The sequence below is a fragment of the Rhinatrema bivittatum genome, chromosome 9 (assembly GCF_901001135.1).
Source record: "Rhinatrema bivittatum chromosome 9, aRhiBiv1.1, whole genome shotgun sequence".
NCBI classification, from domain to species: Eukaryota; Metazoa; Chordata; class Amphibia; order Gymnophiona; family Rhinatrematidae; genus Rhinatrema; species Rhinatrema bivittatum.
Genome location: NC_042623.1, coordinates 194,803,787 through 194,821,621, shown reverse-complemented (window position 1 = coordinate 194,821,621; position 17,835 = coordinate 194,803,787). Strand labels below are relative to the sequence as shown.

Sequence of the window (17,835 nt, the reverse complement as noted above, 5' to 3'; positions counted from 1 at the left end):
TACACGGCTCAGCTAGTTAGATGGATAAACTTATCCAACTAACTTAGCTCATATACCAGTCACACCACTGAACATATGGACCATCATCTCACGAGTTTCTGCTCAATCGGAAGATAAAGGGAAGGAAATTATGGGGGAAACAAGTGAGCTCTCCTTGAGTGTGGGTGCTCGGTCTCCTCTTCTGTACCCCAACTGGAATCTGTGGGGGTTTCAATATCTCCAGGAACTTCTCCCATAATTGGCCAAGTTGATCTGAATCTCTACCAACGACTTCAGGTCAATTTTCCCTTGTCTCTGCCTAGTAGCTCTCCTATTGTACAGGTTCATGATGAACGATCTTATTCCTCTACTTCGCAAAGGCATTTGGGAGCTATGGATTTAGGACCTTTGGTCCCGATTCCAATCGTTGTTAATCAGCCTTTGGATAACAAGGCATATTTACCAGGAGATATGGAAGAACTAATGAATGTGACTCTTAGAGACATTTGGAAAGAAGTCTCTAGAATGGAATTTGCTTTACTCCAACCGGTCTCACAATTGTGTGTATTTTCTGGTATTGCCTCTAGTAAGTTTTCAGACTTGAAGCAGTACTGATTCTTTGCAGAGAATCCTAGAAGTTGACCCTCCTTATTTGTTTATATAGAACATGGCTACTTGGTTGTGCGTGTGTAACATGACAGACTTTCCCTGAAGAGTTGGTTGGAAAGTATGCAATGCATTTTTTATTGCTCCCAATTCCAATAGATTTATCTGGAACTGGCATTCTGCTGGGGACCATAAACCCTGTGTTTTTATATGGAGAAGATGAGCTCCCCAGCCCTTTGTTGAAACATCCGTCATAATTATTAATTGATAAGGGGGAGTTCTGAATGGCGCTTACCTGGTCAATACTGAAGGCTTTAGCCACCAGGAGATGTTTCTTTTTATTGAGATTGTTATGCAAATTTTCTTCAGCATGGGCTATGTGCATTGATTCCATTGAGACTTTAATTCCCATTGTAACTGTCTCATGTAAAGATGGGTACTAGGGAGTCACATGTTTTGCTGCTGCCATGTGTCCCAGTAAGATCAATTCTTGGCGTACTGTGTTAAAAGTTTGATGCTGAAAAGATAGGCACTAGCAGCCCGATTTTAAAAGGGCCACGGGTGTAAAAACTGGGGGGTTTCACGCATGGCCAGGCCTTGCATTAGCCATGTGCATTTTACAACTGGCCCGGCCACATACGTAACCCCTGTTATGTGCAAAAGTGTTGGGTCCTGCAAAAGGGGCGGGCTGGGGGTGTGTGGTCTAGGCAAGGGTGAACCCGGACTGCGCCATTAGCTGCTGCCCAGGGGAAGCGCGCACCAGCAGCTGGCCAGCGCACAGAGGTTACTTCTGCTCCAGAGGAGCAGTAAGTAATGAAACAAAAATAACTTGAGTAGCTAGGAAGGGGCTAGATATCAGGGAGGACAGGGGAAAGGGTAGCAAGTTTAGGTAAGGGTATCGGGAAGTTCCTTCCCAGTCCGCTCCTTAATTGGAGCAGACTGGGAGGGAACTGGGGAAGCCCTAATTAAGACGCTGCATGTTGCCTTTTAAAATCCCCCCCCCCCCCCGCGCACGGAGGCCACCCACCCATGCATGCACATGTGGACATTAAAATCCAGCACGCCTGCACATGTGGGAAACATATTTTATAACATGCATGCGGCAACGCATGTTATAAACTCGTCTATGTGCACGCGCCAGGAACCATGTGCAGATGGACGCATGTGCGGGGCTTTGAAAATCCGGCCTTGACAGCGTAGGGTCTGAGCTTTGTCGTTAGGCAGGAAAGCCCTGTAATTGGGTGTGTGAATTCTTGCTCCAATGAATTGAAGAGTCTGGGTCAGATGGAGCTGGGATTTTTCTTAGTTTATGATCCATTCCAATTCCTTTAAGCACTGAATTGTTTCCATCAGACTGTTCTGTTGTGTTTGTGGGTTTGGAGAGACAATGAACCAGTCATCCAGATACAGGAAAATTCTGATTCCCCGTTTTCGCAAGTGCGCCACAACTGCCACAAGACATTTCATGAAGACTCTCGGGGCAGATGAGAGTCCAAAAGGGAATACTTTGTATTAGTAATGTTGATTCCCAACCTGGAAACAAAGGTATGGCCAATAAGCCACATGGGAATGTAAGCATATGTATCATTCAGGTCCAGAGATCACATCCAATCATTGGGTTCTAGAAATAGGAGGATTGATTTCAAAGAGGTCATTTTGAATTTTGGTCTCTTGAGAAATTTTTTGAGTCTGCAAGTCCAAAATGGGACGTAGATCCCCTGTTTTTTGGGGATGAGGAAGTATTGGAAATAGAAGCCCTTGTTGATTTGAGAAGGCGAAAAGAGTGGATTGCCTTCTGTTTTAGCAGAGCTTTCACCTCCTGGTGAAGCATGGGAATGTGAGAATGTGTTCTCATGGGTTCTACATGATATAGTAATAGAGGGAGATGAGTGAACTCTAGTTTATATCCGTGGGATATAATGTTGAGGACCCATTGATTGGTCGTGATTCTGGACCAGGCTTAGTGAAAGATGAAATCCCCGACAGCTGTTGTGACTGTTTTCAAAAACTCAGTTGCTTTTGGGATTGTGACTGTTGCGGTTTTTGGGGTCTCTGACCTCTTGGCCAGTTTCTTTGTTGAGGTTGTTGCCCCTGGGTCTCAGCTGTTGGTAAGAGGAAGACCTTTAGAGATGGTAGTATGGTTGGTATCTCCTGTACAATCTATGTTGTTAGTAGCCCCTCCCGCATTGAGAATAGTATTTCCTGGTGGTAGCTTGACTGTCTGAAGGTGAAGTCAATGATTGTACTGCCACATTTTGCTCTTTTATCTGAGAGACTTTTTCTCTCAGCTTCACTCCAAAAAGGTTGTCACCTTTGCACGGCAAGCTTGTTAACTTCTCGTGAACATCCTCACATATCCCACTGGAGCACAGCCAAGCCATGCATCTGACTGCAATGGAAGCTCTGAAGACCAGGCAGACGTGTCAATGGTCTTGAATATAGTTCTTAGCAGGTTTCATAAACCTTCCTATAGGTCTAGCAAAGGGGCTGACCTCGATCCACCCATCAACGACCACTGATGGAGGCCACCTAAGTCCAGCTGGCCCCGGTACCCAAAGGCTCAACCTGCGGGGAACGAGGGCTGGTATTGGTGAAGTGCCAGCCGGCCTCCGTCCATCAGCCCCCTCTGGCATGTGCTAACCCAACATATTCACGCATCCCCTAATTGATGAATGCATCAGGCTTTTCAAATTCATTTTTAAGAGTGAAAAAATCTTGCTTCAAAACTGGTTCTAAAGACTATGTACCTCTTTGTTCAAACTAGAGCATTCTGAGAGCATTCAGAAAAGCATTCAATCAACCGAGATATTTTAGAATTGTGACTACAAAGCAAGCAGTATACAAAACAACTGCAGAGCTTTAACTCATCTGTCTTTATCTCAAAGACCACAACTGGCTACATTTACAAAGTTCTCTATATCCAAAAGTTTTTTTTCAAAAGTTGGATTATGTGCTTTTAAGTAGATATTCAAAGTGCCACTGAGCCAAAGCTAACCAGCTAAAGTTTCAGCTGAATATCTGACTGTTCAGCTTGGAGAAGAGGCAGCTAAGTGAGGATATGATAGAGGTCTACAAAATCATGAAAGGACTTGAACAGGAAAATGGGAATCGGTTATTTACTCTTTCGGATAATACAAGGACTAGGGGGCACGCCATGAAGTTTGCAAGTAGCTCATTTAAAACAAATTGAAGAGATTCTCTCTCACTCAATGCATAATTAAGCTCTGGAATTCATTGCCATAGGATGTGGCTACAGCAGTTAGTGTAACTGGGTTTAAAAAAGGTTTGGATAAGTACCTAGAGCAGACGTCCATAAACTGTTATTAATCAATAAGGATTAGTAGCTTTGGATCTATTCATTTAATGTTTGGGTACTTGCCAGGTACTTGTGACTTGGATTGGCCACTGCTGGACCCAGGATACTGGGCTTGATGGACTCTTGGTCTGACCCAGTATGGCAGGTTATGTTCTTATGGTTAAATTTAAGCACACAAAATATGTGCAGTTAGATATGGGATATTGTATGGACAGTTTCTCATAAAAAAATTATCCAGTTAGTTCTATTACGTTAACCAGCTAAATCTAATAACCCTACCGTGGGAAAGCCCCAACCTGGATCCTTTTTTAGCCTGGCTAAATCTGTGAACACTACGATTTTGTACAGACAGATTTTTAACCACATAAATCTTTTGATTTTTAACCACATAAATCTTTTGATATTCGACCCCCTTATGCCTGATTTTAATGATGGTAATAACAAGAAAAACAGTTTGGGCATTTTTGACAATATTATGCTATTGGATGTTGCAACGTTCATAATTCCTGCAAGCCAAGAAAAAAATAGTTTTTGTCCTGCTGCTCTGTGTCTGAAATATATTTTAATTAATAAACAGCATGCACATGCATCTTTAAGTTATTTATGTAGTCATACCCAGTATAACATTAAAATAAATATATGTTGCAGCACTGACATTCAGCAACATAATTACAATATCAAATGTTGAGGTATATAGTCAAAGGAATTTGTCCAAATATTCATTTAGCCAGATAACTTAGCAGCATTCCCAGGGGGGCGTTTTGGGGAGGAGTTACATCAGCTAGATAATTATCCAGCTAACTTGAATACAGAGTTAGCTGGATTACCTATCTGGCTAACAGGCCGATACAGCACACTGTTAACCCGCGTTTGGACGTGCGTTTTCGACGCGCTAGCTTTACCCAATAGGGCCATCAACATGCATACAAATGCATGTTGATGGCCCTATTAGTTATTCCCGCGCGATTCAGTAAGTAAAATGTGCAGCCAAGCCGCACATTTTACTTTCAGAAATTAGCGTCTACCCAAAGGTAGGCGTTAATTTCTGCCGGCACCGGGAAAGTGCACAGAAAAGCAGTAAAAACTGCTTTTCTGTACACCCTCCGACTTAATATCATGGTGATATTAAGTCGGAGGTCCCAAAAGTTAAAAATAATTAAAAAAAAAAAATTTTAAAACCGGACGCCAGCAAAATTGAGCGTCCGGGTAGAAAACCGGACACTCAATTTTGCCGGCGTCCAGTTTCCAAACCCATGGCTGTCAGCGGATTTGAGAACCGATGCCGGCAAAATTGAGCGTCGGCTGTCAAACTCGCTGACAGCCGCCGCTCCTGTCAAAAAAGAGGCGCTAGGACGTGCTAGTGTCCCTAGCGCCTCTTTTTACCGCGGGTCCTAATTTGAATATTTTTTTTTACTGAATCGCACGCACAGGAGAGTGGCCTGTGCACACGCTGGGAGAGCATGCACTCGCCCGCTCTCCCGCAACTTTTACTGTATCAGCCCGTAAGTCTGGTTGCTCCAAAGAGTTGACCTTAAGTTTGCCGGATATAGTTATTCGACTAGCTTTAAGATAGTTTATCTGGCTAACTTTGCTATCTGGACAGTGACTGAATATGTAACCCATTAAGTCTATTTTGTTTAAGCAGTTTGAAATTTTGGTTTGCTTAATAGTGCTTTTTATTGTATAGTCATCCATCTTACCACAATTAATGTTACAAGATTTTATCACTTAGGAATGTCTTTCCCCATGGGCAGCTAATAAGCTGCCCTTTGTGATCTAACTAGAGAGCTGAGGTGCAAGGTATTCCACATCCTTCTACCACATAATAGACCTTATTCAAAACATAGTTTTTCCCATTTTATCTCTTTGGGGCAAAAAATCTGTATTAATAAGGTCCTAAGACACCAAGAAACACACTAGGGAAAGCACCTTCAGGTTACTATATTCTCAAGACAGTTCAGTTTTGGTCATCGCTGTGCTTCCAACCTTAGAGGCAAAAATAACATTTTTTTCTTCTGCAGCCTTAAAGCAATGAACAATTGTAAAACATGAATCTTTTTCCTCAGATGGACAACTACCATAATTGTTATTCTCTATTTTAAGTAGTGAAATTGTGCCCCCTGCTGATCATATACATAGTATACATATCAGAAAAATATATGTAATTTAGATATCTAGCCTCTTTCACTACAATTCTGAAATTAATTATCATTTTAAATCTGTATTTAAATGCAGATCTGAAAATATTATTCTCTCTGTTGCAGAGCTGTGGGAATGTGTTCAACTTCACCAAGCTCTCTGTAAAAACAAAACGTCTCACAGCATGAATTATTTGGAATACATTTTAAATAATCATTAGCAATCCTTGTAGAAAAACTACTGAAGTGCGAGCATTCCAAATTTCAGTATCACTTAAAAGATAATTAAATTAACTTAACACTCTTTCTAGACAGGAAGGCAAGCCACAGAGGAAAACAGAAATCATATGAATGAAGAATTCGCTTCAGCTGGTTCCTGGATACTGAAAAGACAGATTTACTTGGTTTTCTTGGATTTCAGCAAAGCTTTTGATACAGTCCAGCATAGGAGACTCATGAATAAAATAGGTAGCGTGGAAGTGAGTCCCAAGGTGGTGGAGTGGATGAGAAATTGGTTGATTGACAGATGACAATGGGTAATGTTAAATGGAACTCACTCTGAGGACAGAAGCGTGATTAGTGAAGTATCTCAGGAATCCGTTCTGGGCCAGCTCTGTTCAATATATTTGTGAGTGATACTGTGGAGGATTTAGAAAGAAAAGTTTTGTCTTTTTGCAGATGACACTAAGATCTGTAAAAGAGTGACGCCCTGGGAGAAGCAGAGAGAATAAAAAGTGATCTGAGGAAGCTCGAGAAGTGGTAGAAGATTTGGCAGCTCAGATTCAATGGGATGAAGTTCAGAATTATGCATCTGGAATGCAGTAATCCAAAGGAGATGAAAATGATAGGGGGTGGGGGTGCAAGAGACTGATATGTAAGGAGGAGAGAAAACTCAGAATGATAGTGTCTGATGATTTGAAGATAGCGAAGCAATGTGACAATGTAGTGACTAGGGCCAGAGGGATGCTGGGCTGCATAGAGAGAGACATATAAGAACATAAGAAAATGCCATACTGGGTCAGACCAAGGGTCCATCAAGCCCAGCATCCTGTTTCCAACAGTGGCCAATCCAGGTCATAAGAACCTGGCAAGTACCCAAAAACTAAGTCTATTCCATGTAACCATTGCTAATGGCAGTGGCTATTCTCTAAGTGAACTTAATAACAGGTAATGGACTTCTCCTCCAAGAACTTATCCAATCCTTTTTTAAACACAGCTATACTAACTGCACTAACCACATTCTCTGGCAACAAATTCCAGAGTTTAATTGTGCGTTGAGTAAAAAAGAACTTTCTCCGATTAGTTTTAAATGTGCCCCATACTAACTTCATGGAGTGTCCCCTAGTCTTTCTACTATCCGAAAGAGTAAATAACCGATTCACATCTACCCGTTCTAGACCTCTCATGATTTTAAACACCTCTATCATATCCCCCCTCAGTCATCTCTTCTCCAAGCTGAAAAGTCCTAACCTCTTTAGTCTTTCCTCATAGGGGAGTTGTTCCATTCCCCTTATCATTTTGGTAGCCCTTCTCTGTACCTTCTCCATCGCAATTATATCTTTTTTGAGATGCGGCGACCAGAATTGTACACAGTATTCAAGGTGCGGTCTCACCATGGAGCGATACAGAGGCATTATGACATTTTCCGTTTATTCATCATTCCTTTTCTAATAATTCCCAACATTCTGTTTGCTTTTTTGACTGCCGCAGCACACTGCACCGACGATTTCAATGTGTTATCCACTATGACACCTAGATCTCTTTCTTGGGTTGTAGCACCTAATGTGGAACCCAACATTGTGTAATTATAGCATGGGTTATTTTTCCCTATATGCATCACCTTGCACTTATCCACATTAAATTTCATCTGCCATTTGGATGCCCAATTTTCCAGTCTCACAAGGTCTTCCTGCAATTTATCACAATCTGCTTGTGATTTAACTACTCTGAACAATTTTGTGTCATCTGCAAATTTGATTATTTCACTCGTCGTATTTCTTTCCAGATCAGCAGGAAACAGAAGGTGATAATGCCCTTGGGGAAGCCTCATCTGTAATACTGTGTTCATTTCTGGAGGCCATATCTCAAAAAGGATAGAGATAGGATAGAAGTGGTTCAATAAAAGGCAACAAAATGATGTGAGGTCTGCACCAAAAGACGTGAGACTTGAGGACCTATATATGGTATGGTCAGGACAGAGAGGGGTATAATACAGACTTTTAAATACCTGAAATTATTAATAATGCATAAGAATTGAACTTGTTCCAATGGAAAGGAAGCTGTAGAACTAGGGATCATGATGTGAAGCTCCAAAGGGATAGACTCAGGAGCAACAACAGGAAATATTTTTTCATGGAAAGGATGTGGCATGCCTGGAATGCCCTCCCAGAGATGGTAGTGAAAATAAGAAGAGTAAATGAATTCAAAGGCAAGGGATAAAAAAACTTATCCCTAGTGACTAGAAGACTGAAATGAAGAAACAGGGTAACTTGTGGTAACTTATGGTGTAGCAGTTCTGCATGGGGTAATCTGCAAAGAGCAGCAGTTACAACCTTAAACAGAAGGCATGGGTGTATCCTGCATGGAGAAGTAGCCACAAACCTAAGCACCATGCTGGGCAACCTGGATGGACCGTTTTGGTCTTTATCTGCTGTAATATACTTTGTTATTAAGTTAGATTTTTTAATCCCTGGGCTCAGCAGTAGGCATATGTCTCAGCAGCGACACCTAGGTTCTGAAGAAAAGGTTGGGAATTGTCCACTATACCAAAGTTCCAAAAATGTATGAAAAGCAAGTTTGCTTACCGTAAACGGTGTTTCCGTAGATAGCAAGATGAATTAGCCATGCTGTCATGGGATCTGTCAATCAGGTCCGGGAGGCAGAGCTTGTCAAAGCAGAGATCAGAGCTTTGCTCTCTGCAGCTGCGCGTGTGTTCCGGCGCAGGAAAGCAACGGAATCTCCTCAGTCTGTGATTAAGCTGTAGTGTAGTCGAAGACTTGGTGACTGCCAGGGAGGAGGGTGGGTCAGCATGGCTAATTCATCCTGCTATCTACGAAAACACCGTTTACGGTAAGCAAACTTGCTTTTTCACGTCGATAGCAGGGCTGAATTAGCCATGCTGTCATGGGAGTTCCAAGCTCCCGATCACGTTGTTTTGATATATATGTCTGTACGTGATCTTTGACAGTGTGGCAGTCATCGTGGACAGGAGGATAGAGATTGCAGGATTGCTTGCCCTATCTTCGCATCCGTGGCTGCTTGTTGATCAAGGCAGTAGTGAGATGTGAAGGTATGGAGCGATAACCATGTAGCTGCCTTACAAATGTCTATGGGTTGTACATTCTTTAGGTGTGCCAAGGAGGCCGCCATTGCTCTGACTTGGTGAGCTCTAGGATGAGAGTGTAGCTGTAAATCCTGTTTATCGTAACAAAATTTGATGCACTGTGCTATCCAGCTAGAGATAGTGCGTTTAGCTACTGGTAATCCAGGTGCCTTTGGGTCAAAAGAGACAAAGAGTTGAGAAACGCGGGAGTCCAAGTTTGTTCTTTCTTTGTAGTATGCTAAAGCTCTTTTGCAATCGAGCGTGTGCAGTAATTTTTCCCTATCATTTGCATGAGGTTTAGGGAAAAAGGTGAGTAATTCCATGGTCTGATTGAGGTGGAATTGGGAAACCGCCTTTGGTAGGAAAGATGGGTGAGTTCGGAGAACTACCTTTTGGTGATGAAATTGTAAATATGGAGAATAATGGACCAGGGCCTGCAATTCACTTACACTCCGTGCTGATGTTACTGCAACCAAGAATACTACTTTCCATGTGAGGTATTTAATATCTGCTGAGTCCATGGGTTCAAATGGGGAAAGCATGAGCTGTTCCAGAACTATGTTGAGGTTCCATGGAACAGGAGGTTTAGAGATCGGAGGACGAATGTGAGTTAGTCCCTTGATGAAACAAGAGAGTAAGGGATGATTGGAGATAGGAATATTGTTAACTGGTCTATGATATGCCCCTATGGCACTGAGATGAACTCTGATGGATGATGTTGCTAGACCAGCTGTATATAGTGTATGAAGATAATCAATGAGCAACTCAGGCGAGCAGTCCAATGGTGGTACACCTTTGGAGGTGCACCAGGTAGAGTAACATTTCCATTTATAGTTGTAATTTTTCCTTGTGGATAGTTTCCTGGATTCCAACAAGATGAATTGTGCAGAGGTGGAAACTCCCTGTTCTGTTAGAAGAAGCCTCTCAATCTCCACACTGTCAAGTGGAGAGATGAGTGTAGCGGGTGTAGAAGCGTTCCTTGATCTTGGCAGAGAAGATTCTGGCGATTTGGTAATTGAATTGGATCCATGATGGATAGTCGGAGAAGGAAACTATACCACGGTTGTCTCGGCCAAGACGGGGCTATGAGTATCAGTTGAGCTTTGTCTGCTATGCATTTCTGAATTGTCCTTGTTATGAGTGGTATGGGAGGAAAGGTGTACAGGAAGCCTGTCGTCCATGGAATGAGGAAGGCATCTTGAGCGATCCTGAATTGGCTTGGTCTTATCGAGCAGAATTTGGGAACTTGAGCATTGATCTCTGTTGCAACGAGATCTATTGATGGTGTCCCCCACTGCATGAATGTGTCTTGGGCTATTTCTGTATTGAGTGCCCATTCGTGAGGATGAAAGATGCGGCTTAGCTTGTCCGCTCTTGTGTTTGCAACTCCTGGTAGGTAAGTTGCCTGGAGATGTATGCAATTTCGGTGAGCATGTTCGAAGACTGTCAAGGTCTCCTTGCAAAGGGACCATGAACCGGACCCTCCTTGTTGGTTGATGTAAAACATCGCAACTTGGTTGTCCATGTAGTTCATGACCCTGCGTCCTTTCAGGTAGTCTTGGAACACTCGTAATGCATTGCGAATTGCTCTGAGTTCCAATAAATTTATTTGCAGGTTCTGTTCCGAGATTGTCCATAACCCTTGTGTTTCGTAAATCTCGAGATGTGCACCCTAGCCATTGCGAGACGTATCTGTGGTTAATACTGCGTTGTGAGGAGGGGAACTGAACAATGCTCCCTTGGATAGGGTGGAGTTTAGGAGCCACCATGTTAAATCTTTCCTCATTTCGGCGGTCAGCGATACCTTCTGTGTCAATGGTTGCGAGTGCTGTTTCCATTGACGTTTCAAGCCCCATTGCGGGTGTCTCATGTGTAGCCTGGTGTTGGGAACCATGAAATTCGCCGCTGCCATGTGGCTGAGGACTACTAAAATCTGTCTCACTGAAGGCCTCTGAGTATGGTTCAAGGTATGTAACAGAAGACGGAATTGTGATATTCTGTCGCTTGGTAGGTATGCCCTGTTGCTCGTAGTGCCCAGGCATGCACCTATGAACTGTAACTGTTGTGTTGGTTGTAGGTGTGATTTCTGAAAATTGATCACTAATCCCAGTTCTTGTAAGCACTGTATCACTCGATGGAGGTGCTCGAGTAAGATGCTTGGAGATGGGTCGATTATGAGCCAATCGTCCAGATATGGAAAGATGGTTATACATTGTTGTCTGAGATGAGCTACCATCACTACCATGCATTTGGTGAACACCCTGGGTGCAGCCGATAGTCCAAAGGGGAGAACTTTGTACTGGTAATGTTGATGCCTGTAGCGAAAGCATAGGTAACGCCACGAGGATGGATTGGAATGTGTGTGTAAGCATCCTTCAGGTCGATGGAACACATCCAATCGTTGGTTTGAATCAGAGGAAGGATTGATTTCAATGATACCATTTTGAATTTCTCTTTGGTGAGAAATTTGTTCAATTCCCTCAGGTCTAGGATGGGGCAAAGGCCACCCGACTTCTTGGGTATGAGGAAGTATGGGGAATAAAATCCTACTGATTGGGTTCCCAGAAAAATTCGTCGAATTGCTTATTTGCGAAGCAAAGCAATTTCCCCCTCCAATTGTGGTTGGAAGTCGTGATTCTTGAGAGTGGAAAGATGAGGAAATGTGGGTTTTCTGACAAATTGGAGTTAGTAGCCGTGAAGTACTATCTCCAAAACGCATTGATCGGATGTTATTTTCTCCTAAGCTGTCAGGCAGGAATGAATTCTGCCGGGTGGTGCTTGATGTTGTGGTGGTGGCTGGGTAACTAAAAAGATGAAGTCGCTTTCACTGCAGTAGCTGGTTGTTGTGCCTGCTGTCTCTGATTACGTGGTTTACCTCTAAATTGGTTTGAGGCATTCTGTGGTGGAGCAGGACGTTGGTACGCAGGGTAAGTCTGTGTACGAAAGGATTGGTAAGATCTGTGGGGTCTCCTGGCGTAGGATTGCCTACGCATAGATCCAATATAACGACATGGTGTCGAATAGTTAGGATGTGATGTTAATGATTGTACTGCTAGAGCTTCTTCCTTTAGTTTACCCACTGTGTCCTGAAATCGTTTTCCGAACAGGTTATCTCCTGTACATGGGAGGTTCGTTAGTTTCTCGTGTAAATCTTCACGTATGGAACTTGAGCGTAACCATGCTAGTCTGCGGGCCGCAATGGCTGTTGCCGATGCCCTAGACGATGTTTCATATGCTTCGTAGATGGACCTCAACAGATGACAAGAACACTCTTCCATGTCATGAAGAGGCGGAGGTATCTGATCCGCAGTAGAGGAAAGCATACCTTTTATAACCTGCATGCACTCATATAGGTATTGTACCATGTAGAATTGATGGTGCATAATCCGTGCATTCAACATTGAGTTATGGTATATTTTCCTCCCAAACTCAACCAAAGGAGGGGACACTTATGTCGTGCTGCACTCAGTCCCACTCCCCTCAGACCGAGGAGATGGACCATTGTAGGCAAAATCAGAGGAAGGTAAATCTCCACAAGCATCCAGGCAGCACTGATACAGGCTTAAAGAAAGCTCTGGCTGTATCACCCTGATGCACCATGCAGCACAAACAGATAAGTACTTAGTATTCTTCATCACGGGTATCCATGGTTGTAAATCTCTCAATCAGATATAGGCACAAAAAAAAAGTGCATGTAAAAGCTACGCACAAAATGGACACACAAAAAAATACAGGCGTATAGTAGGTTTTTCTAAACTCGATACCCAAGTTAGGCGCCCAAAATGTGCATCCAGAAACAAAAATGCCTAATTCTGGACACACAGTGGGCAATGGATGCACAATAGGCATACGCAGGTGCATGCCAATGGCACAAAGTGAAAAACTTGTGAAATCACCCTCGCGGCCTACCTTACACCAAAGAGAGAGAAAGCCTGGGAGCAGGGCCTAGCCAAAAGGCTTCTCAACCCACTGTGCCTGAACTACCTCCACACCTCATAAAACTCTCCAGAGACATAAGCGGGAAGGCCGAACACCAAGGAAACAGACCCAGTAAGAAAACTTCTCATTCTCCTGCTTTTTTTTTTTTTTTAATAAAGTAAAACTTTTACCTGAGCTCAGCCCTCCCTGGCTTTCACTCTCTCCCCCCCCCCCCCCCCACCCCCCTTTTTGGCCTACAATTGCTAATTGAATTTTAAGTACAAACCACCCAAGGCTACTGGACTAAGGCACTCTACTGAGGGAGGGACCGAAAGGTATCACCTTAGGAGGCAAGCGGTGCTATATAAACATCTCATCTTCTTGATGTCTTCCTTCTTTTCTTTCTTTATCTTTTACTCACAGGCAATCCCCCTTAGAGAAATGCATGTCTACCATCTGCTGGAGACAGAGAATACTAGCTGGCTGATGTTGGGGCGGAACTATTTAGCTGTGACATCAGCTTTTGCTCAGTCTCCATCTGCTGGCAGAGATGCATAACCTACTGGTGGGGACTGAACAGCTCGAATGCAGAGGAACTAAAATTCCCAGAATTCTAAGGAGAGAGTGAAATCACCTTGAATACTGTGTACAATTCTGGTCGCCGTATCTCAAAAAAGATATAGTTGCAATGGAGAAGGTACAGAGAAGGGCAACCAAAATGATAAAGGGGATGGAACAGCTCCCCTATGAGGAAAGGCTGAAGAGGTTAGGGCTGTTCAGCTTGGAGAAGAGACGGCTGAGGGGGGATATCATAGAGGTCTTTAAGATCATGAGAGGTCTTGAACGAGTAGATGTGACTCGGTTATTTACACTTTCGAATAATAGAAGGACTAGGGGGCATTCCATGAAGTTAGCAAGTAGCACATTTAAGACTAATCGGAGAAAATTCTTTTTCACTCAACGCACAATAAATCTCTGGAATTTGTTGCCAGAGGATGTGGTTAGTGCAGTTAGTGTAGCTGGGTTCAAAAAAGGTTTGGATAAGTTCTTGGAAGAGAAGTCCATTAACTGCTATTAATCAAGTTTACTTAGGGAATAGTCACTGCTATTAATTGCATCAGTAGCATGGGATCTTCTAGGTGTTTGGGTAATTGCCAGGTTCTTGTGGCCTGGTTTGGCCTCTGTTGGAAACAGGATGCTGGGCTTGATGGACCCTTGGTCTGACCCAGCATGGCAATTTCTTATGTTCTTATCATTGAGTAGGACTTGGATGGGCAGAGATTCTGATTTCACTTGGAGAAGCACAGGTGAAGCAGTTAAAGCATGTGCAAAGAGGAAGGCATTAATTGAGGAGAAGCCTATCAAAATGGAGACCAGTTCAATCTCTGACTAGAATTGAAAGAATACAGAAACTGTCTTGAAAAGAACCAGGTTTGAATTGTAGTTGTCTTTGAACTGTGACTTCTGAACATGATTTTTTTCCCTGCATACTGAGCTAAAGGGTGAAGGTAGAAACTGCAATTGCTTTTGAACTGTGATTGCTAAACAGTGTTTTAGCCCTACAATGCTCCAACAGATGGGGAGGGGAAAATTGTAACTGCTTTTAAACTGTGACTTTGGCTCTGTGAAAGCAGAATTTCAATGTGGCTGGAGAAGCTTCAGCAGGGTTATTATATATAAACTGAGAGTCTGAACTTCTGCTCTGCACATTACGGATCAGGATTGGCTCTTGTCAACTGTATGGGGTTTGATTTATTTCAAGGCTCAGAAGTCTGATGTTACACAGGTACTACTGGTAACCTTTCAGGGACAGAGGCTTATCATACCTGCAAAAATGTTGTAAATTGCTTAGAACTAAAATTGGAAAGGCAGTTTAGCAATACTTTTTTTCTTTAATTGCAGTGACTGTGAAAACATTCTTCATATTTTCTATTGCTAAGCAGAAGACTTCAAGCACAACGGACTTGTATACATTATATGAAATACCCAACATAATAGCACTCGATTACTGAAAAAAGTGAGATCCAGTATCTGCCTGTCAGTGCAGTAGGATTTTTTTTTTTTTTAATGCATTTGCAGTGCCAGTAACTTTTATCCGTGGAAAGATCATTCAGTTTGCTCCGAAAAGATGATGACAAATGATCAAATTGGACAGCTCAACATTTTGCACTACAATAGAGACAAACAAATTTGGAGAGCTCTGGAAATCTGGATCTGTCTTCCATGTCTATCAAATGCATAACAAAAGATCCAAGATTACTTTATTTTCACTTTTATTCTTAAGAATGAACATGCTCCTAAAAGAGTAGAATGAATGATTTAAGGTGGAAATGATTGTAAATGTATGGATATTTTACATCAACATGATTTTATAAAACTAACAATATACAGTAATTGTTGTATGCCCCACACACGTCTAAATCTATGTAATCTTGAACATGTAACTACATATGCATGGAAATAAATGCTTAAAAATAAAAGTGATATCTGTAAAAATGATTTAAAAATAAAAATCAATTTCAGTTAAGACTAACTACTGCTGATTACAAAGAGGAAGAACCTCAATGTTTATTATATAGTGACTGGGAGGTCTGCTCAGACGTTCAACTTGCAGGGCCTGACTTAGCAATGAGTTTCCCCATCAGAAGCCTTGCTATATCAGATCCTAAATGAGCAAACACCTTTATTTTATACATTTCCATTTAAATAACAAATTAGTAAACTTAAAAAAATAACTTAAGGCTGCAAAGTGTGCTGTGGCACTGCTCCACAGTAATGGGGGAATATTCATATACAGTAATTTACACATACTGGTCAGTGATGCTCAGTGTCATGAAATACTGTAACAAGCAAATACTTCCCACAGCAAATACCATTTAAAGCACATTTCTTACCTTAAAGAGATAAAACTTGTGATCATCTTGCTGGCTAAGCTTTTCTTGCAATCTCAATATTAAATACTTAACTTGTTGAGTACGGGATACAGTAACTAGAGGTTCAGCTCTTCGGATTTCTTCGACTAAAGTGTCTATATCTGTGCTATAGAATACATGACAAAACAGCGTGATACTAAAGACCAGAGTTATATATAAACTTATTATAAGTTATAAATAAAGTGGGCAAAAACACATGGCAGGATGTACATTAAAGCACTTTGACCCTCACCTCAGATATGCTGTAATGTGCATTCTTCAACATATGAAAGTATGCTGAAATCCTTTAGGGGACAATTTTGTAACAGCCCACATAAATGAGACGGCAAATATGTGCATAAGTTACACCAGTTTTGAAAAGGAAACTGCACGTGTACATTTCCTTTAGAAAATTTTCAAATTAAAACTACCCGCATAAAATTACAACTGCTAAATTGTGCACTAAAATATTACATGCATACACTTTTCAAAATGCAAAAGTCTGCACTAACCCCTCCCCAACCCAGGAGTGTCTCTGCTCGGTCCAGGTAATCTTACGCATGAACCCGACAAATGCACGCTAGTTTACTCACATATCAGGAGGGAAATTTTGTGGAAGACCATTTCTGCACAAAAAATACAGTTTTGCCCACAAAAGTCCCTTTGAAAATGATCCTCTCTATGCATACCCTATAATGTGTTATTGAACTTATAAACTGACAATATGCTACATATTCTAGAATTATTTATAATAATGGCGGGGCCTAACTGACAAGGTTTGAAAATACAGCTTTCATTTACTTATTTGGATACTTTTTTACTTGCTTTATCGCACTAAGACCCATGCTATGTACATTTCAAAATAATTACAAATTATCAGTAAAATATGTTTTCAAAAATAAATACAGTTCAACAAAAAACAAGATGTAACAAATTAAATAAAAACAGTGAGACCAATATTAAAACAGCAATTAGTCGGTTAAGTTGGACTTAACTGGCTAAGTAGTGGTCACTGTATATTCAGTGGCCACTACTTAGCCGGTTATGTCACTTAAGCAGCTACGTTTCTAGCCAATTTACTTAGGGGCAGGCAATGGGCACAACAGGGTGGCGCTACTTAGCCGGTTAAGTTATCCAGCTAGGTTAGACCTGCTCAATAGCAGGTTTAAACCAATCTAAACTTAGCCAAGTAATACTTATCCAACTAATTAGCAATTTTTCTGGGGATATTCAGCAGTAGGGAAGTGCATTCGTTTTTCACGATTCAGACAATGTCAACGATATTGTCTAATTCGTCATGGTTCGGTAGCGCCGATATACGAAGCGATTTTTGCCAAAATTTCAGCAAAATTTGTATTTCGTGTTAGTGCGCACTAATGGAGTTACTGAGCACTGCGTATCCCTAATACCAATTAGTGCGCACTGTTTTTCTAGCTCACTCCTCTGAATTGATACTTTTTAATTTCTAAGTAGCATTTTTTTTAGTGCGCACTAACATTAGTTACAGCTCACTACTACAAACCTTCGGGCCCATACAGTACAGTGCGCGCCGGACTTCCGCCACCAGCGCAGTCTTCCCAGCGTACCCGAGCCCACCTGGGTCCTCCAGCCTCCCAGCTGCCTTAGGCGCATGCACACGCCTCC

General features: G+C 42.0%; 1 protein-coding gene across 2 annotated transcripts in view; it reads right to left on the bottom strand.

Annotated features, from left to right (window-relative positions):
- Window positions 1-17,835, bottom strand: part of DAW1 (dynein assembly factor with WD repeats 1) — a 182,039-nt gene that overhangs the window by 150,372 nt on the left and 13,832 nt on the right. Inside the window, exon 3 of one of the 2 annotated variants that reach the window (XM_029617049.1) lies at window positions 16,174-16,348. In XM_029617049.1, the coding sequence (XP_029472909.1) occupies window positions 16,174-16,348 (175 nt within the window). The remainder of the gene's footprint in view (window positions 1-16,173; window positions 16,349-17,835) is intronic. The other variant, XM_029617051.1, reaches the window with a different exon arrangement.